The sequence below is a fragment of the Anopheles bellator genome, chromosome 2 (assembly GCF_943735745.2).
Source record: "Anopheles bellator chromosome 2, idAnoBellAS_SP24_06.2, whole genome shotgun sequence".
Lineage (NCBI taxonomy): Eukaryota > Metazoa > Arthropoda > Insecta > Diptera > Culicidae > Anopheles > Anopheles bellator.
The window spans coordinates 49305255-49328264 of NC_071286.1; the positions used below are offsets into that span (position 1 = coordinate 49305255).

At 37.1% G+C, this 23010-nt stretch overlaps 1 protein-coding gene across 1 annotated transcript; it reads right to left on the bottom strand.

The window, feature by feature from the left end:
* Positions 1 to 4257: 4257 nt before the first annotated feature.
* LOC131208627 (short neuropeptide F) lies at positions 4258 to 21313 on the bottom strand. Its single transcript, XM_058201428.1, has 6 exons — positions 21027 to 21313; positions 9182 to 9272; positions 6987 to 7147; positions 6722 to 6907; positions 6382 to 6603; positions 4258 to 5628 (listed from the first exon to the last, which is right to left on the bottom strand). Exons 2-6 carry the CDS (start codon positions 9267 to 9269, stop codon positions 5575 to 5577), a joined length of 711 nt encoding a protein of 236 aa, XP_058057411.1. The 5' UTR covers positions 9270 to 9272; positions 21027 to 21313; the 3' UTR covers positions 4258 to 5574.
* Positions 21314 to 23010: the final 1697 nt, after the last annotated feature.

Consider the following 23010-nt stretch of genomic DNA (forward strand, 5'->3'; position numbering starts at 1 on the left):
TTAACCACGAGCTGTGAAAAGGGTTCTGTGATACAGGCCCAAACCGCTCGGCGGTTGTAGCCGGATAAGAAGAAGAAGAAGAATATTTAGATTAGTGCAACACCTCAAACTATTTTCGTAAATTATTCTGTTTACTCTAAGCTTGGTCGAAGTAACGTTAGTGATTTTTTATCAAAAGAATAAGAATGTTTCATTTTCTAGCAAAACGATATTAAGCTCAAGAATACATAAGTGGTGTGTTCAAAAAGTAATGACAATTTTCTACTTACGCGGGCTATGTATATTCGATTTTTGATTTTTTATAGCATTACATTGCTACTCATGTGACTCACTAATGACGACAAGTTCGGCCATATTGCGTAATCAGTCAATTTTTGGCAGCTATTTAGCAGACTGGTCCTGTTTTGGCTGATCGTTGATTTTTATCTACCTCAAAGTAATTAACCACGAAGCGGTAATTTGAGTTTTGAAATCAGAAAAAAGTCGCTGTGGGCCAGATCTGAGGAATACGGTGGCTTCGGCTTTATTAGTGTGTTGTTTTAGCTAGAAATTCGCGCAGAAATAAACATGTGTGAGCAGGGGCGCAAAATATTTGTTTTCCCAAAAATCCGGACGTTTCTGGCGGATTGCTTTGCGCATATTGCGCATAAATTGCACATATTATTCCTTATTGACCAATCTACCTTTTGGCAACAACTCATGATGCACCACGCCCCTGCAATCGAAGAAAACTGCAAGCAAAACCTTCACATTCGACCGAACTTGACTCTTCATCATTTACATCTTCTCGGCCCTCTGAGAACATTTTAAAACACCGATAAACGTTGGTTTGGATCATAATACTAGGCTGTTCAATAAGTTCTTTGCCACGATAACAAAGGGACATGCTACGAACCTAACGTAACGAAGTTTCGTTTCAATCGTTCACTTAAATTTTGTTTTGCAAGCCATTTAGTATCGACATGTCGTTATGACGTCTTCATTTGATGAATAACGCTTTCCGTGCACATTTTTTTAGGTCCGAAAACAGATGGAAGTCGCCAGGGGCCAAATCTTGTGAATCTGGTTGATACTCCAACAATTCATGGATTTTTGCCATTTTTAAAATGCTCTTGTGACACGGTTGCTCCAGACACGGCATTGACCTGATGAAAGAGTATGTTTTTCTTCTTTAAACCGGGTCTGTTTTCATGAATTTTCTCTTTCAGCTGGTCTAAAACGTTGCAACAATAATCAAAATGTATTGTTTTAGAGGTTTGCAAGTAATTCGGTAAGAAAATTCCATTCGAATCGCAAAAACTGATGCAAACACCTTTCTGGGCGATTTCTGGACACGAATTCATTTCGGAGCCGAAGAACTGGGTTCACATCTCTAGTGATGATTCAATGCACAAAATCCACTTTATCCTTTCGATAAAGCCTAAATGTTGCCAAGAAAGTTGCACTCGAAAGTGTGTTTGTTCCATTGTTAGCGAATGCGGCACCCATTTTGCAAAAAGCTTTCTCGAACCCAAAACTTCAGTCAAAATATTGTATATACTGCTCAATGAGATGGCTAGGCCTTATACTAAATCTCTTTAAGTGATTCGACATCCATTTAACCACCTAATTAAAGGTGAAGAGTCGTTATACACTTTCAACATTCGTTCATAATTTTCCTTTACTTATAAACCTTTCAAAAACAAAAAATTAATCACTGCACGATCCATTCCATTGTAAAAAATACTGTGACATGTCGATACTAAATGGCTAAAAGAAAAAAAAAGTGGCCGATTGAAATAAAACTTCAAATACGTTCATATGAAGAGTGTACTAATGTAACAAACAAAATTAGGCTCAAAGCACGGTCCTTTGTTATCGAGGCAAAAAACTCATTGAACAGCCTAGTAGCATCATCATAAGCCACAGTTAACATTCTCAGTTAAGAGTGCACTGAAATTTGGTGCATATTATTTGCCATCCAGTTTTTGGAGTAGGCAAAAATCGAAGATGAGCCAAAATACGTCTAAGCAAAATAGTTGCCAAAAATTGACTGATAACTCAAAGGCCGAACTTGCCGCCATAAGTGAGTTACATGAGTAACAACATAACGCCACATAAAAATGGAAAATCGAATATACGTAGCCCGTGTAAATGGAAAATTATCAGAACTTTTTTAACACCCCTCCTAAATTCAATGAAAGGTTTGTTTTGAACTAAACCTTTGTTGGCAACCCCTTCCGTAAGAAACAACGTTGCAAAAAGCAACACAGATTAACATTGTCTAGGTGCAGGTCACGACCGCCCGACTGTTGTAGCCGGATAAGAAGAAACCTTTGTTGCTATGTCAGCAGCAAATAATACATCCCGACAAGACATTGAATTACTTGTTCATTTTCTACCGAATTTCAATAGTTTTTCCAACTAATTCTAGATACAAATTCATCGGAATTTATTCACTTACCTTATTTTTATCTCATTTATTTGTCGCCTTAGGTATTAACGTAGGTATGGGTGTCAAGTGTCAAGGTTGGATAGGTTTTATTTCTGTTTAATACTGTAGATGTTGCGTATTTGTTCTAGATGTTCTTCTCAAGTCTGAGTTGTGTTGTATTGAAATGGGTCTTTATTCTTCGGCACTTGAATTCGGACTCAATCCGAACTGAACTGAATCTGAAACGGACTGAATCGGACTGACTGAAAAAATGTCTTTCCTCGAATGGTGAGGCTATATAGTGTGGATGTGTTTGTTTATTACAGAGTTTGTAGTGTAGGAGTGAGTGGATCGGTAGCTGCAGCACTAGTCCATCAGCGTCGGCAGTTACATACATAACAGTAGACAGATTCGATTCGAAATGTTTCTATATTAAGTACCTTTTAACTCCTGTGTGACTTCTTTGAACAAACAGTTTTTTTTAATAATGCAGACGAATATCTACAGGGAACCACAAGGGAATTTATACCTCGGTGGCTATGTTTATAAGCAGTATTGTGGTTCAGAAAACCCACATATCGTTCAAGAGAAGCCAATACACTCACAACGAGTGCAGTGTATGATGCAGATTTTGGCTGTTTGGTTTTTCGACGAAATTGAATCTCAGAACTTGGACGGCGTTTGGTTTGAACAGGACGGCGCTACGTGCCATACAGTGACAGCCACAATCAATATTTATGTTATGAGAACATACCTGCAGCTATTGGGAGACCTTAAGACCCAAATTAATGTTGCTATTGACGAAATAGAACCAGATACAATCGAAAATGTTCTCAAGAATAGGTCGACCGAGTGAGCTACTGCCAAGCCAATCGTGGTATTTCACATTTGACTACAATTGTTTTTCACAAAACAATGGAAGGAATGAACGTTTCAAATAAATGTTCAACCATTAAAAATTATTCAGTCGTTTTTTTATTTATAACCAAATGAAGTCATGCATCGTTAATGAAACACCCTGTTTTTTTGGAACAATATGGCGTAACCTACGCTTTTTATTACTATAGACAAGAAAATCTAAGTAAACCATATGGTTACCAGTGTGTTGGTACACACTATTTTCATGCCTTCTGAATTGTTGCTCCATGTTTACTTCGACGTATTTTTCCTATGTCCTGGAAGCAAAGAAAAAGTATAAAGAACACCAGATGGGTTTGGTGTTCGCACTCTGAATAAGTACCGTGTAGCTACCACAAGAAGCCGGTGTAAACACGTTAAACGCAATTTACTAGAATAGGTTAGGCAAAATGCCTTTTGTAACATTAAACTTTACTTTCTTTATTTTATGTTAGAACACGGACAGAACCCTAATATCAACAACTTGAACTTTTGCATTAAAGTTGATGCATTGAGGCACGAAAACCCGCCAGCCTTTCGCATTGGAACCGATAAATCAGTATACCGTAGGCGGATTACCTGCGGACAAACCACATCCTTACTTGTACTCCACATCATAATATGGATGGAAGTGGACCATCACATTGAGTGAATTTAACGGCTTTAAAACTATAAAAAATATAAAACGATAAGTTGAAGCTCTACGACTTTTGCTTATGCTGTTCAAAGGGTAACTAACGATGTAAAATCGACTGACTTGCCATTACATGTATTATTTTAATTCTAAATTAAATTTGTTTATAAACTACGTATTCATAAAATAAAAACGTGCCGAAAGATCTTGTACGTTATAATAAGCCATCGCTGACTGGTAGGAAGTAAGAAGAACAATTGAAGTCATCATGATTGTCAACACTGTTTTATAACAGCAAAACAAACACTGGTCATTCAGTTTTTCCATAATATATTAATTGATATATTAGTATGTACATACAATATGATCATTGTGTGTTTGTCTAGTATAGGTTAGTTACAAAAATATGTTTTTATACGTCGATATTCGAACTGCCAGGATTCTCAACAGCGCAGTTATTCACACATGCAATGAATTCATTGGCAAAACACACCGGAACAGCACAGAATTAATACAGCAAATTATTGTGCTTGCGTAAAGCACTAATTCCTTTTATTGTGGAGCTTGGATTAATAATAAAAAAAAATTAATAAATAAATACATAAATAAATGAATAAAAAAAATAAAATAAAAAATTAATAAATAAATAAATATATTCTTAAAGAATTTTCTCTTTGGGTTTATTTTCGAGTTTTTTTGTCCTTGTATAGGGCCAAAGGTTAGTTTTGGCCACTGCGTCCGTGGAAGAAATGTCGCAAGGCTGACACAAAAATCTATGATGTAGAAATATGGTGTTAAATAAAATATGCGTGACGTACAGTAATATTGATAAACGATTTTATCGCTACATTGAAGTGCACCCTCTGTATAGTTAATTATTATTTTTTAAAAATTTATTTGTCTACTGATCTTTTACGTTCTATCTAGCTGATGGGAAATGGTTAGTCTTATTCTATGATCAATTTTATGCTTCGCTTGCACATTTTTGGAAGGAGTGGTAAACTTTAACTGAAATGTAATTTAAATAAACAATTTTCACCACAATGACCGTAAAGTGATAATTGTTTTATTGTGAATGAATTCGCCAGCGACATTTGAATGGTGTGGGTACTTTGTTAGTAGATTTTTAAATATGCTCCTAAGCAAATCTATTATATTTTTTTACCTCGTTTCTCAACTGCAACAACTGAACAGAGTCATATCACGATAAACGTTTTCAAGCCAGCATGCTATTATAGCGGGGTGTATTTTACATAATGAAAGTTTAACTGATTTCTTCGATTTCCTTATTATTAAGGTATATTTTTCCCGACGTGGTTAGTAATTGTTCGATGAAAATGTGCTGTCAGGTTTTGTGACAAACAAAATCGACTTTTACACAAATCCTCAAACGCTCAAATTCACAAACGTTTCATTCGAATAAAGTTATCGTTATGCTGCGGATCCTGCATCAGAGTGTGTCGTTCTGCGTTGTGCCATAGACGGAAGAGAATCCCTTCGTTAGTAGTATAGATTATTGTATTTTGTATTTGGCACGTTTACTTTGTAGTTTATATCAGAAGACGTCATCACTTAATCTATGGGGATTTGCAAGTGACAATAACTAGAGTCTCAGGTAATTGCCGCGTGTTTAGTTGTCAACAGCGGCGGTGCTATCATTTTCCACCTCATCCGTTGTCTTGTCCTTTGGTTAGGATGGTTAATTATTTATTAGGATGGTTTTGTTTTGATGGGTGTTTGAGTTAAGCAGCGAAGATATGTCGAGATTTTGGTTTACGTTCCCAATGGAGTTCGCCGTTTGTGGTCATGAATTAAGAAAACAAGAAAGTATTAGAGACATTTTCGTGGTATTAGGAAGTTTTAGAGAAAAAAGTAGAGATAGATTTAAGCAAAATTCTCTTCGTCCATGATTTAAATACACTTATGCAATACCTTGGATATGCCACACTCTTAACTTATTCAGATTATCTTAATCTGATTAAGTAAACTTTGTAATAATTCTGGCCTAGTAATAATTTAAAAAAATTATAAATAAACTCTTTTCAATTTGTTATCAAATTATAAAATGATTTCTGGCATTTCAACACACCTAAAACATGTGGCTAGTCTTGAAGCGTTAACGTTAACTCCGTTGACAGAGCAGTCACGCAGTTGCGCGACTGGGTTCGATTCCCGGGACCGGTTGTAACGCAGCCGGCCATGGTTTCGATTCCTGATACCTGCAAAAAAGCAGGGGGTTGGTGCGGGCCCAATAACCCCCGACCGTTAAAAACGAACCATTGCAGAGAACAACAGAGATAACATTGGCTCTGGTGCAGGATAAGACCGCTCCGCGGTTGTTGCCGAATAAGAAAAAGTCTTAAAGCGACGTATAAATTTGAAGAAGGTTTCATTGACCGAAATTTGTACACGTTATTTTAATGGTCTAAATGTATACCTCTGTTGAACCTTTACTAGTGAGCGACGGATCGGAACGTCCCCATCGGAGTCTCTGGGATGGTGCACGCTTTTTGTTTGATTCGTTCGGTAATATCGGCTGCTCTGCAATAGTGCGTTGATGCTCATTGTATATTGACCAGGATGGATCAGTTCTGCCGAAGCGAAGTCTGAGTTGTGGAGCCCTTATAGCTTTCTGCTGCATAACGTCATTGTGCTGATACTGGAATAGACATTTATATGGAAATAAGCTGCTGGTACACATGTTTAACACGTTTTTGCTCCTCTTTTCGCTGCCGATTTTTTTGCACCCGCTCTGGAAGAAAATATCGCCATCCTACCTGATTGACCAGATTGCCAAATAAATTCGAACGGCCCCATCGAAGCTTTTGAGAAGGAGCTCGCTTGTCATAGTTTTCCTCGAGCAGCGCGTTTTCGTTAAACGAAGACCAAACGGGATCATTTCTTCCAAACCTGAGTCGGAGCTGTGGAGCCCGGATAGCTCTCTGATCCATCGCCTCGTCATCCTGAGAAATGGATAGTTTGCGCCAGTATTTTATAAACTTACAGTTCATGTATGAAAAACATGCATTAATCTACTCTCACATCCTCTGGCAGAGCTGGAATCGAAGTATCGCTACGTCGGCCGAAACGTAATCTCAGTGATGGGGATCTTACTGCTTTTCGCTTAATTTGATGATCGGCGTAGGGTACAGGAGCGGCATATTCCCGTTGCAGAAGATACTCATACAAATCTTTAATCGAGCCTGGATAGATAGTTGGTTAAAATTATACAGAGTTTGAGCGTTAAAATTCACTCGCCTCTTCGGAGGCCTGTTTTCGGCGACGCAATTGTGGGATACGTCGTAGGACGTCGTTCGCACACGCATTTGCACACTTTTCGTACAACACTAACGGAAAACTCCATCCTGGCGAAGTGACGAGCAGTTACCTTCTTAATCAAAGTCAGGCAAAGTAAAAGTGAAATTTCACCTTCTCTGGGATTGCATCGTCCCTTAAGCGTCAATAAAATTCTGATTTGTTATTTCCGCGAACCTTCCTGCATGTGTTGAAAATGTTTTATTATATAACGATTTGTGATATAAAAAACGAGAGTTCACGTGAACAATTCAATAAACTTTTTTAGCGTCCTTTGGCAGCTTTAATTCGAAGATAAAAACTCCCATCAAATATGCGCGGAGTTGTTCACCCCATATACGAGGTGTGTTCAAAAAGTTCTGACAGTTTTGTATTTACGCGGGCTACGTATATTCGATTTTCGGCCATTTTGAGTAATTAGTAAATTTTTCACAGCTATTTTACTGTGCGCGTGTCTTGGCCCATCGGTGATTTTTGTCTATTCCGAAAAATGGATGGCAAAGAATTTGTATCAAATTTTGTGTAAAAAACAAAATTTAAAGCTCGAACACAATTGAAATGTTGACCGTGGCTTATGGTGAAGCTATTTAGACCAAAAGCAGCTTTTATCGATGGTTCAAACTTTTTTCAGAGGGCCTAGAAGTTGTGAACATCGAAAAGCCATGTTTGGTCGAATGCGGTCGAAATGTGAAGTTTAGCTTACAGTTTTCTTCGGGGTCGTGGTGCATCATGAGTTGTTGCTAAAAGATAGAACAGATTTATGCACGATTTGCCCGAAGCAATCCGTCACAAACGCCCGGATTTGTGCGAAACCCAAAATTGGCTGATGCGCGTTCTGCTAACACATCGTGGTTTCTGCTCGAATTTTTGGCCAAAACAACACCATTTAGATACGATTTAGAAGATAAAGACGGGATCGCCGATGAGAAAAATATTATCCAAGCAAAACAGTTGTCAAAAATTTACCGATTACTCAAAACGGCCGAACATTTCACCATCACTCACTGACATCGACATCAAAAATCGGATATACGTAGCTCGCGTAAATACAAAATTGTCGGAACTTTTTGAACACACCTCGTATCAGCGACGCAATTGATTATAGCTTCACTTCACTAGCTTCACTAAATGTTGAGAATAATATCATTCTAGATTCATAAGAAAATATGGATGGTTTTTGTGAAAGTGCATTCAGTTGCAAGGATTTTCCTGCTAACACATGTTTGTGGAACTTGAAAATTTTGAAATTTTTTACACTTTTTTAAGGCTTACCATACTCGGATCCTCTTTACTCCTCGCCTTTCCGGGGAAAGAAAATTATATAGTGGCTTTTGACACCGTAAAGTATAGGGTTAAATTTGTTAAACCTTTACAATTTGCTACCGTTGCTAAAGTCAAACAAAACGATGTTTAAATATTCTCTTTCCATCCTGGTTTTAATGTCAAAGAGGCTGTGCCCTTAGGCGACGCTTTCTGGTATTATGCCAAAATATGCGAATCGAACCCAGACTTTACGTGGTCAACAAGCTTAAGGGTTGCTGTAGAACTTTATCAGGTTGACAATGCTAGGGCATGGTTGGCGTTGGCATGGTTTGTTTGGAATCTTTAGCTGTAAATTAAACCAACGACCAACGCGACGACATCCGGTTGAACAAAATGGGGAAATGCAATGAGCGGAGAACTTTAAATACCTAATCTGCTTTTCGGCTTCTTGAGCTTGAAGTTATTTTGGGGCAGTAACTTGAACGTGCGGTAAAGGATGTTTGCTAAGGAGCAGTACATGTTTAGCGCTGTTGATTGGTTGACCTTTTTCTTAGTTTATGAGTCATAATATTTTTCTGGGTGCGTACGGTTTAGCGGGAAAGTAAGTACAGCTGCAGGGTTTTAGCATCCCACAAAATAAACTTCTTTGTGGAACTTACCATCTGGAGGATGTAACGAATCCGACATTAGACTCCCGACTGTGAACACTAAAATTAATGTAAACGTGGTTACATTTATTCTGCACATAGCCTGGAAAGAGAAGAAGATAATAAATTGAACATAACAGATTTGCGTTTTATATTTTTTTGCTAAAGGGTGCATCTCTTTTTAGATGGATATTTAATGCCGTATTTTCGTAAATTCATAAATAACATAAATTTATCATTCCATAAATTGTTAATTTCGTTCAAAGTAATAAATCAGTGAATCGGCAGTTGTTCCTACGGCGTGTTGTCCGTAGGAAATAAAAACGAAGAAACGAAAACAAAATTCTCCGTAAAATTGGATGTGAGTCGATAAAAAATCAATCAAAATATAATGCGAACGTACAATAACCATACACTTGAAAAAATATAGAATTGGTTTTGATTGCTCTTCGAAACCTTTTGCCTTTCACATATCATTTTTGCCTATTTTGTTATCAACCTGGTTTCTAGATGGGTATATTTACTTCCGCAACCATGAAACAACTGATGAAAAAGTTTACTTTATTTTTCTCAACTAGGACACCACCAATGCTGTGTTGAAGATAAAATGTATAAATTGCCGATTGAAGATCTTAGATTTATATTCAATCTGTTTTGGATTATGTTTTAGTATTGGCGATTTAGCTTTTATGAAGGAAACATTCGAGATCGAGTAAAAGAAACGTATTGAATGGGTAATATTTTATTTTACACATACCCTCGCCGACATTGAAATATTTTTCATTGGTAGGTGGCAATGAGGACAAAAGTATTGTGAGCAATCAGCGTTTGTTTCACATTTTTCCCATAAGGCACGTAACTATCGTAAAGAGAGGCACTGAATTCGATTGGCGCTGATAGTCGAATTGCAGCAGATTACAGTCGAATTGGAACAGATTACATAATCTCCAGAATATAACCACAAGCAAACATTTTAATAAAGCAGTATTTGTTTATTGTTTTCGTGTTTACTCCAATTTTTACTATTCCTGTAGTACACGGTGCGGTTTATGTAACCCTAGGCACGTACAAAACAGAAGCAAAACACAGAGCAGCTTTACCTGGTTTCTATTTGATCCTGTTGGACGTAATATCAACAGGTATCTTCTCTCGCTTGTCGTGTACATCAGTGGTTTGAACAGTATAGAAAAGTCCTTATTACTACTACCAGTTGCGCTTCACACTGAGATCCACTCGTCGCTCAAATGCAACAGAGCGTCACAATCTTCTATAATACATTGACTTGGCATCTATCTGGCGCGCATAAGCACAATAACAGCATTCCACGAACATCAGCATCAGGTATGTGGAAGTGATGTAAAATCAATAAAATATTAATAACCAACAGTGCGCGTTAGCACCAGTATGCTTCATAATCTCGGCCAGATGTTTCGCCACCACAAATTCCTTCAGATTTTGTTCGACATTGTCAAATGGTCAGTGTCAAATCGACCATGTAAACCGAGTTATGCTGCCTCTAACTAACATACCTTCACTCTGGAGATTTTTGTTTAAAGACAAAAACAGCAAAAAAGCATGCCACAAATCATTTTTATTCGCGATTCATAAATGTTCCTATCGGTATTCGGAAGTTCATAAATATTGTATTCTACATCGCTCTAGACAGACACAAAATACCTATGATATTAGCTTTAAGAATGTCTCTCCATGTATGACTGTATGTTATCAAAAAAGTGCATGAAAAGTCTATGTATTTCCACAAATATTCTGACGACACGTCTTCTAACGATAGTGATGCGTATTGGATGAGATGAGATTTTTCAAGAGTTGTTTTGTTTATTCTTAACATACTTAGCCCTAAGTGAGACTGATCGAACATTGACTTATTGACTTTTCCATTAAGAACCGAAACGGTAGTGTGAACTATACACTAAACCAATTTACGAAATAAATCCTACAAAGCCACAACGCAGTACAAAGCCAGAACAATTTAAATCCCAGCTCTCACTACAGCGTATCGCAACGTTGCAGGAACATTGTTGGAAAGGGAGGCTATAGGGAGCAATACTTCCCAAGCTGCTTATCATTTATTGCTTATTCTCTTACAGGCTTATCCATTTCGTAGATGAAAAAAAACTTAAAAAAAAACATATGAAAAATTAACTTTTTGATAAAATAACTTTTATCATAGTGTTTGTACTTTGCCATTATGCGCTAAACACAATGTTGTTCAGATGGCCCTCTCTGGATCTGTGGCTACAGCTGATTCTGATAACATAATTTTCAATGAATTTCGTTTTGTACATTTCAGTGAATGTTATTTTTCCAATGCTCCAAAGTTGCCAGCTTGTCAGCATAAACACGATTTTTTGCGTAACCCCACAAGAAAAAGTTCAACGGTGTCAAATCGCATGGCCAATTGGAAGATATTGTACAAACCGGTGGCCGTCTGATACCTCAATGTACGCACCAAGACGAACAATATCTTACAACGCTGCGTAAACCTCGCATTTTCTAGAGCTCCCCCTTTCTGATAAATTGAATTGGTTTTTGAGGCACTTCTTGGGAATCGAACCCATGGTCTGATGAACGACGATCGTTCATGAACGGGTTGATCAATTGGTCAATGGCGGCTTGGATGCATTCAACATTACCAACTGTGAATCGGATATGAAATGTATATGACCTTATATGATCCCGACTCAATATTTTATGAAAGAACTACAGTACTACTTATTGGATGCTTTGTCAGTTGTAGATGAATAGCCAAAGTCTTGATCTGTACGAGATCCAACACAAGTCTTGATCCAACATGGGTGTTGTTCCCGTTTTTCTGCAGACCGAGATTGTCCGCAGATTGCTCGATCGATCGTGTGAAGGACACCATCGCAAATCTTAGCTGGACGTCCTTCTTCGTTACGCAGTAGGGTCGTAGATGAATTGGCAGGTGAGCATAATGGGAGCTCGCGTATTACGGAGCAAATCTTCCGGTTATAGATAGAAGACTTCGAACTTCGAGGTAATTAGCAACAAGAAATAAACGCCAACAATTTAAATCAATCAGAAGTTATCGAAGGTATATTTTTTACATTTATATGTTACAGAGCTAACATATAAATGTAATAAATATATCCTTACACTTTATTATTATATAATAAAGAGTGTGTCAAAAATTGGTCAACTTCAACCTGACAAAGGTTCATTTCTGTTTCAAAGTACAAAGGTTCTTTTCTGTTTTTTAGATGGATTTAGCATCTTGTAATTATGGGAAAAATGCCATGAAGTGGTATGCCGTAATCAGCGTCCAGATGGTGCCCAAAAACATGAACCCCGCCAACACGCCAGAACTTCGCCCAATCAAAAACTATTATCAAAAAAACCATCATCAACCGAAACCTCAAAAAGACCCGTAAAATAGTTTGTCAGTGAGATGGAATTTAAAAAAAACTGGCGTTAGGGGAGTAAAACGAAAGGTCCGGCAATACGTATTCCTTAAAACGGAGGACTAAATGATATTTTCTTACATATTCTGTATAAAATGAGCTTTCAAATGAAACATTACTGGTTTTTTTCATAAAATGTTGGATTGATTGACAATTTTTTTTGTTTTATCAATTTTTGACAGGCACACCCTTTATATAATACTAACAGTTCTCGGCGCGCTTCGCCACGCCTCAATTCATCGTCATTTCTCGATTATCCTGCGTTTCAAAAGATCAGACTTCCTGATGACGTCCCTTTACACCTCCCGTTATTCCTATTTTTCGGACGATCGGGCTTCCCTGTGACGTATCCGATCGGCTTCCCTTTTCATTTCCCGTTACTCCTCCGTTTCAGATAATCGGGATTCCCGAAGACAAACACGATCGATTTCCCTTCTCGCTTCCCGTTGCTCCTCTGTTCCAAATGATCTGGCTTCAATTCCCGCTTCCCGTTGGATACATGTTAAAATTCGCACCAGCTGAATTTGGCTCAAATTGCTTGCAAACTATCCGAGTTGAACTGAAATGAACTTAGATTTTGTATGGAAATCCCCCTTTGTGAAGTGGTGAGGGGTTTCAAACATTCACCAAAACATTTCCCCAAAACTCGCGCCTGCAGAATTTGGTTCGATTTGCTCGAAAACCACCCGAATTATGCTGAATTTTATGTTACGTTTGTGTGGGAGTCCCACCTCGCCGGATGTGTGGGAGGCTCAAACTTTCCTATTCACAATCCGGTGTCACAAAACTACGCTGTGCAAAATCGCGGATTGGTTCAGTAGTTTTGAAGAAAACGCGATACAGACAGACAAACATCCATTTTTATATATATAGAAGAAGAAGATAGAAGAAGAAGATTGTACTCGTTGTATGCTATCCAATCGTTTTATGTAATGAAGTTTTGCAGCTTTAATGATCCAAAGTTGTATTAGGAACACTCGTTAATGAATTCTTCGTTAGACCGAAAAACAGTCAATCAAACTTACGCTCATTAATCGAGTTATGAAACCGTTAGAAACCATCATCATGCCGATTCGTAAGTATTCAAGGCGACGATGATAGTTCCATATATACAAAAGTATGAACGAAATTTCATTCACAGTGATTCATAGCAGACATCACCAGCTGCCAAATTGTGTATGTCGAATGTTCCTGTAAGAACAATCAATTATGATGATTATTATGATTATGAAACTTCACCTCATCATCCATCGTATGAAAAAATGAAATAGAGAAACGGTCACTGTTCCATTACAATGTTATTGAGTGTAATTACCAATCTATCTACCCGATGATTGAAATCGATGTATTACTTTTGGTAAGAGCGCAATAAATTTTTGAACAGATCTTGTTTACCCACACTTAAATACAGCTAAGAACGAAACGGAGATTAATGTTGTGATTTACCATGGGACGTACTACGGCTTTTACTATATGGTACAGAAAGGAGCTAAGTTTCTCTGCTGCGAATAGAGCGTAATCCTTTCCTTTGATAGCAACCTGATTCGCACAACAGGAAAGTGCCTCAGTATGCGTGCAATCAACGCGCAACTTTCTACTAGGAGCCAAAGTTAGATCTGGTTAACATGATGCATGGTATTATCGAGTGTGAAAGTGAGCCTAGAAGCAAAAAAGTCGTTCTTTGTGTTATCGGTTTACGTATTGCGAGAGTAAAAGTACACAATTTTTGTAAGCAGTCACCCGTGCTAAGCGGATCTATTTGAAAGGAAGTCTATCGACTTACAAAGTGATTACCACTTTGCGCTCGTAGGGGACATCAATTTAAATGTAAAATTAGTTACGTGTTGCTTCTGGGATGCGCAAGGAAAAACGCAAGACATCCAACTTTTATTTGCTGGTTGTGCGATCTGAAAATAGCAAGGAGAAGTTATTTCAAAAAGAGTTCTACTGTGTCGCCGTTTGATCGTTTTGGTAAAAGTAAAGAAAACTTTACTCATGCACAAAGTCTTCAAAGCCGCCGATAGATGCTATTTTCATGGCTCTAAACGTACCCATGAGTTAAATAAATAATGAGCAGCATTCGATAACGTTACGCAGGTAGACGTTTATTGAATTTTTCATTGTTCTTTTTTTTTCAGGCAAACATCAAACATCAAAACATCATATTTCTTTGTTTCTTCACTAAAATTGTTAATTTGAAATAACTATGCGTCGGTCATTATTACAAACACATTGCACCAGGGTATCTTCCCCTTACCATTCGACTTTCTAGCCATGAAGAAATTTTATGCAAACTATACATTCAATGCCATTTTATCGGCCATCGACAAACCCATGCATGCTACTACTTGGCGCGATATCGTGTATCGCAGTTTACCATCAGGTGATAAATTTTATGATAAAAAAGGATATTGTAATCTACACCCATTTGCGGTCTAGCGGAAGAGCTGGTCCATTTCGTTTGGCCGGCTAATGCTTCTTGCAGCGTTGCGTTTGTATCTTTGCAGCATACTAGAACAGGAATTATTATCTAGGGCAGTGGCATTATGTGCATCGCACAAGTTATGAGTAATGACTAACTACTAATGACCACTTTCTCTATTAGCATTACTTAACCAATTGCCTGTTTTCTTCGGATACTGGTGACATAAATGAGCATAAGAGAAGATGTAGATAATCGTAACTTTTCGTCATTTTTTGACAATCTAAGGAACTTTCTTCAATCATAATAATAATAGAACATCTGGGACTGTGGTACCGAACTGATAGCGGTGTTCAAGCTAAACGATCCATCCCAGACACCCATCCACTCAAATCATTCCGAGCACGTTAGTAATTGTAATAATAAGTGTACTTCATCGGATGCGGTTGGGTTTTCTAATTCGCTACTGGCTACTTTTGACCCCCGCTGACAGAGCAGTCGGTAACGCTCGTCGCTGTCACGCAGCTGGCCTGGGTTCGAATCCCGAGATCGGTTGCCACTCAACCGGCCATGGTTTCCATTCCCGATACCGGCGTGACAGGGGGTTGGCGGCGGGGCTTATAACAACCCCGCCCGTAAAATCGAACTGTTGCGAATAGCACCAGAGAGATATTAACAATGTCTCTGGTGCAGGCTAAGACCACCCAGCGGTTGTAGTGCCAAAGAACAAGAAGGCTGGCTACTGTTTACAGGAAAACATGTTCATTATATAGTTCAATGTTCAATTTACACTTTTATATCCTGCAGTACTTGGTAAAGTTATGTATATCTACTTTAAATATTGTTAGTCAATCAGCTACCTCTGGGCACCAATGGACAATTGAAAACTAAACTACAAATGGAAAATTAAAAAAATATACACACCAAAGCTCGGAAGCGATGTTCGAAAATCGATATTAAAAAAACGACTACGTTGTATCTTGAAATTAAACATATTAAACTCCATACGACGCTATCTGTGGTTTGATGCTTTGAATGTTTTTAATGATTTTGCTGGCGTTTACTGCCGCTTAACGGAATAAAAATAAAAGTAAAATAAAAGTAGCTATATACGATAGCATGTTTCATACTGTCAGCTGCATTTCGATTATGGGAACGCCGTCGGCTAGCATAAAAGGTGCTTTTAATTTTCTACTTATTAAATAGGTCTGTCGTAATCCATGACAGCTGCAATTATTAATGCATTGCCTGCTGCTATGAGATAAAACATGTTGCTTAACAATATTTGTTAGAAAACGGCGTTTCATTACGTTTTCCATTTTTTGCAATTTTTTGCGTATAACACGCAAAGAGTTACAAAAGGTGGAAAACGTAATAAATAGCCACTCTTAAGAAAAATTCGATGTTGCCGTTTGCGCTGGATTAGAATTTACAATATCTGGAAAGCAAGCTTCATAAATTATGATTCGTTTTGTAAACAAACAAATGTTTAGTGTCCAGTCGTAGCCTGCTAGAGCCATCGCAGCGTACTGTGTCCTTTAACGGTATTGGCCGCCCCAAACGGACAAACGCGATGGAGACCATCGGCGGGATTTCGTATGGTGGGTCAATTTTTGTATTGGTCCGAAGAGGTAGTCGAGGACCGTTATAAAGTTCATGTTTTAGCTAGCAGCAAAAACATATGGGTAAATGTTTAGTGACAAAGATTAAAATGGTTGCGCAAACATGTTCCACTTTTTTGTTAGAGTTTTTGCTGTTGATCGGATCGGCGCAGTAAGAAGAACAAAAAAAGCAACAAGCTTTGTATTTAGGAGAGGTATTTCAAAGTTTGGAAAATCACGTGTTACATTCGTCCTAAAAATCTAAATTTCGTCTAGAGTTTGGATGCAGTCTTATCATCGGTGGTATCGAAAAATTTAGCTTGTTTGTTATTTTAAAACATGATACTCTAGTACGAGGAATGCAATGTACAATGTGTGTAATTTGGTACGAATTATTTCGTCTTGGATTCGAGTTATTTCTCGTGTACGCGTGTGAGGAGGGCTTCAGGAAGCAGCGAAATTCACACCTACCGCGCAAGTAGCAAGAGACTGCAAGGTAATTCATATGCCACTTGAGATAGGAGTATCTCTCCTCGACCCTCCATCAAACAGTCACTCAGTCAGACGTCGTAAAACGTTTGCTACATCAACACTCCAGTGACTGTCAACATTCTGGTGTCTTCTCGTAGGGCACGCTCAGCGCAGGTCCTTTTGTCGGGACAATGGAAATTCTTATGCTGCACCATTGGGGTGCTTCTGGTAACAATAGTCAAATGATCGGACTTTGTCGTGTCTGCAGTACGTTTTATAATAAGCAGTAACTAGGGACGATGAGCGAATCTTTTTTCTGTGCGTTCTGTTCGTTTGTGAAAATCGTTTTTGTTACATTGGTTTTGAGTCTCTCAAATGAATTCCCCCTCACACCTCGAATTAATACAAAGAAAGAAGACCAATTTGTATGTTGAAATATGGGCATGCTTTGCGATTCGTATTCGCATGTCATACGTGGTTTGTAATCTTCAGTTCTTTGTTGAACATTACTACATACTTACCAAATACTGGAATGAACAAACAAAATTAACAAAATTTATTCATATAATTCATTTGTATTAATTTATAATGATTTGCATTTGGTTTTTTGAGTTTTTGTTCGATTTTATTCAGATTTGATCAAAATCAAATCAAAATTGCTGTGTAAAAGAAGTTTATATGGAGAGAAGAAGAATTACAATACTAAATATTAAACTTAAGTACGATATGAACGAAAATGAATGATGTTCATGGATGAACTACTAAAACTAAACATACTATTATAGTATTTTTTTAACAAAGAACGAAGTATTTTGTTTCGTTTCTTTTCAAGTTTTTACATACGAATATTCAACAACAGGCATTAGAAACAATCTGTCTGAATGTGTTTGAAATTCTGAATCTGTTCTGAACGAATGCAAAATATGAATGCTGGTTAGAAGCGTCGAATAAAAACAAGAAAAAAGATAATTATATGTATATACTATGTATTCTTACTACACATTTGAAGTAAATAGGAACGAAAACTATTCGCGAAGCGATGCTCACTAGCCCCTATTGTTGAATGCATATGTGAGAGCCGAGTTTCACAGAAAGGGAGACTGAATATATTTGCTTCTGTCAAGAGTTTTATTGAAATTTCTTAAGCTTATATGCTTACTTATATGCATACTTTACGTACGAATGAAAGACACAATCATGTTAGTGGGTTGTCGGTGAATTGACTTAGTATAAACCAGCAAATCATTCTCAGTAAATATATCAATTCGAATGGACCACAAGCCTTTGAAAAACTGACTGCCTGTTCATCGTATCATCGTTATCCCTTCCTGAAAATAGGATCATATTGTAGGGGTTGCACGTGTTTTTGTATCTACTTCGAAATGGTTGCTTCCAATGGTTATCAAAGATGGGATGAGTACGATAGGTTAGTTGGTTTCATTTTTGTTGTTACTTTTTCAAGTCCAACCACTTTGTTCCATCGTATAAAAAAAAGCTGAAAAAAGCCGGAAAATCATCAAGGTATAATGGCTTACAAAATGGTTTATCACTGCACGTTTTCACAATTCATTATCACTTCATTATAAGTCGGCTGGAAAAGCTTTGCTTTTAGTGCTGAATAGCGTACTATGTTTCGATGTGAGAAAAAATCGCCAAACATAAATCATGCCTAGTTACTAAGGCAAGTGGAGATAAACTTTTGGATAATCTACGCCCAAAAGTAATGCGCCACTCCAATAATAAAAAAAAAACTCCGAGGCGTTAAGCTTAAACGCAGGTAATTATAAAGGACTATACCATGTATGAAGGAACACCGAGAACCACCATCACGTTTCGGTACATGCGTTTGAGGATGAGCGATTGTTCGTGAAAACCAGAGTACCCGGCACACTCTTCTGGTAGGACATTAACTGCTAAGTGAAAATCGTTAAATTGTAAACTGATACTAATCACGAGCCGGTTTGCCTACCTGTTGCACCCTAGATGTCGTGCAATTAAGACAAATTAATGTCTCGATATTATGAATGCTGTAGTAGTGCAGGGGCGACAGTTGTTGTCTTTTCATACACAATACTCTTCTACATTTGCATTTCCTAGTAGAAGAACAGATACGTCTCGCTTACTCATGAGAGCGAGAGCTTTTCCCATTGAAGTAGGCCGTATTCGTCCGGAAACAAACTTCTTCTTGCATCACAGTTTGCCCTGATCGAAATGTATCAAATATGCAAAGATAATTTGCGTCAATTGAGAAAAGCCGACACATTATAAGTTAACACCCTTGAATCAAATTATAATAATTAATGAGATCACAACTTTGCCATGATACTTGATTCTAGGTTTTACATCTATAACATAATAGTCAAACCTAAGTGACTTCCTGAATTGAAATTTTAAGATCATATTTGTTCAGCCTTCGATGTATTGAAATAAATCAAAATTGATGACATAATTCTAAAAAAAATATCATGTATCGAACAATGCAGTTTTCAATCTGATGAGCGTTAAAAATGCATGACATATGCAATTTATCTAGTCGTAGTCAGTAGTTGCGTTTTATCGAACATCGTTTAATATCGGATTTGAGCCATACTTAAAAAGGATATAATAAATGATTAACGCTCATGATATGTGACGTATTAAGCGAACAAATGCATAACCTCCAAAGTATATGTTGGTTTTTCGGAGTGTTAGAGTCCACGTGTGGTGGGAAATTTCTAGGACAGTCTAAATGCTTCTATTAGGTGAGTTTGAGTGTAACCGTAATGCGCAAAAAGAAGGTAATGCTTCTGCATATATGGCATTTCATTCATAAAAAACGTTCGCCTAAATTTATATACGGTTGTTACACCAGCATACGGGTTTAAACATGAAAGCTCTGGCTGGAAAACCAGTTTGGCTTCTTCGTTGCTCGCAAATGTTTTGAGTCATTTATAATGAATTCTTGTCAGATTTGATTTAAAGCAATTATCGTTCATGTCATCAGAGTGATGAAACGTGTTTTATCTCGCCACAATTTCTGTGCATGTCGCACACGGGAGAGCTATGAATTTTGATGGTCATTACCATACGTAGAATGCACTCTGATCAATCCATACAATTCGGTAGCTGGTCACACAGTTCTCCGTGGCATATGTGTGTCATTTCGTTGAAACATAATGGAAAACCAGTATCACTTTAAACAACAGTAGGGTAATTGAAATATTTTACGTAAACACATTTTTTCCAATGCACTATAAACATTCAAAATTGATCAATGTTTAAAATATCTGAAATTAATCAATATGGAACATCTCACACAAAGCGTTTATAATTTAAGTCGCAAACCAGTTACACAAATCAAAATTCCAATCATTTCTGATGAAGCGTGTATCGATATAAACTGTATGCAGCTGAATCTATGTTTCAGTCTTTACTACACAATGATTATTTTCTTCCAAATGGTACTGTTTGAAGATACTTACACCATATAGTTTATAGTGAATTATTATAATATTAAAATAAGCGCCATAGTATCAACAATTTATAGGAAATGATGTAATTATTTTTGATGTGATGTGTGGTGTATATATTTACAGTTATTGGTAAAAATCCGAATCCGAAAAATCCGGTAATCCGAATATAAATTGTAAAGCTAAAGTAAAATATTTTTTTGCGAGTTAAATACACCTTGCACTAAATTGTAATATATGACAAAATAGTATGATATACTATCTTATGTTATCCGTTCTTATATTGGGATACGACGAAAAAAATAGACGTTATGACGAATAGAATAATAGAGGTGTCAATTGTTTAATTCCCATTGCCGCCTCATTTCAGCGCACATACTAAATGTAATGAAATATGGAAAATGCAAGCGTTAAAAATGGCAAAACTGTACATGAACAGTTATGATTTTTTTAATTCATTAAAATGCTCACCGTAAGTGTAGCTTCTTAATAGATCTACTTAGAGTTACTTAGTAGAATAATATATAGTGTTGATGCTGATGCCCAATCAAATTATTTAACACAGATTGGTTTTTGGTGCTTCACACGTTAAAACGTCACTTCATGTCTCACTACAAGAGTATAGATTTTGAAAACAGTTTTGTAACAACTCCACTTGCATGAAAATGGCAAGAGATTCGTTTCGTCAACACTACCATACACCCAAAACTTTTCGCTTCAAACAACAGGTAGAATCGGTGGTCGATCCGTGTTAACTCGCCGCGTTTTGCGAACTTTATGTCTTCAGCTGCGGCGGAACACACGTATTTATAAACCGTACGCATCCGCACCCGAAGAATCCTTGCTTCGGGATCCCCCCTTAACGTTGAAGGTGGAGATTGTACATTGATGATGGTTGCTTGCAGCTGTAGCACTATGGGGAAAAGGCGAACATAAACCAACTTAAAAAATTAGAATTTTAGGTATATTTTCTTAAAATAGATAAGTTAGCTATGAGTGATACGAATCTTTAACCTTCCATGTTGCGTAGATCCCGAGAATTCTTCTGTCAAAGTCGAACGAGTGAAAGAAATTTTTTATCAGCCACTTTAACGCGTTCGTTGACACAATTTTGCGATGGTAATTATAAGTTATTAGAAAGGTAATGGATCCTTCTTTGATATAAAAAATCAAATATTTATGTTTGTACACTTTTATGGGGAATTAGTATAGAAAATTACAAAACAAGTCATAATGCAGCAAAAAAAATCGCATTGTTTCGCCTAAACTACGTATAGCAATTAAAATGTAGGTAATTTTAAACTATTTCCAGTAAGTTTTGCATCCGTCTCCATCCGTTCTTGGACGCTAAGCTTATGTTAAGAAAACACATCTTGATGCATAAGGGGTGCCTGGTCTTTATGTACTCTATGAAATGGTCATACTAAACATATTCCCTTTTCTATTTGTTAAGTAAACTAGGTAAAATGTCTTGTATTAGAACAACCGAACGCTTTGCATGTAATAAGTTTTCAGAATATACGTTTGTATAGAATTCTACAGTGTGCATGGGCAACTGAATATGTGTTTCTTTTAGGGCATATGCATTTTAACGTAGTCGGTATAGTGAAAAAATATTTTCAGATCCTAAGCGATAATGATTTCATGGAAAGGTTTAGGAATATCTTATAATAATACTATAGATACTAATATAATACTACAGATCCCTATACAACTAGGTTCTGGGATCGAGGCGACTAGGAAATCTTCGAGAGAGAACAATTTAGAAGACAATTTCGTTAGCATATTTCATTGAAGCTCAGTTCCACCTTGGCGGCTATGTTAATAAGCAGAATTGTCGTTTCTGTGGTGCGGAAATTCCATTCATCGTGCAAGAGAAGCCAATGCACCCACAATGAGTGACTGTTTGGTGCGAATTTTGGCTGTTTTTTTCTTCGGAGAAATTGAAGTTGAGAACTTGGGCGGCAGAATTACTTGTTTAAAAATTCCCTTAAACGTAATGGGTAAAGCTCATCGATAGCAGCTAGTAGAGCTCAGCAGCTCATAAAGCATTAAATGTTTATCAGAAATTCGATGTTAGCAGACGATTATGCATTAAATTTTTTTAGTGTCATGCAGATTGCATTGATGAGGTGCTTACATATCTTAAAATACCAAAAAAAGGTTATTTATCATACTTGCACGCGTGTATTACACATAACTTATTGAATTTAATCAAAACACATGCATGCACAAAATCGTTGAGACAACTCCGTAGATTTTTCTTAAACTAATTATGTCCGCCTGTTCTATATAAATTCCCCACAGTGTTTAGCATCCTTTCCGAACACTTTCCGAAGCAACAGCCAACATTAACCAAAGTTTGTGCAATAAAAATACGTCACAGTGATAACATCGTTTTAAAATTATGAAAAACATTTCACACAGAGATTACCAAGATTTTTTACAGTATAAA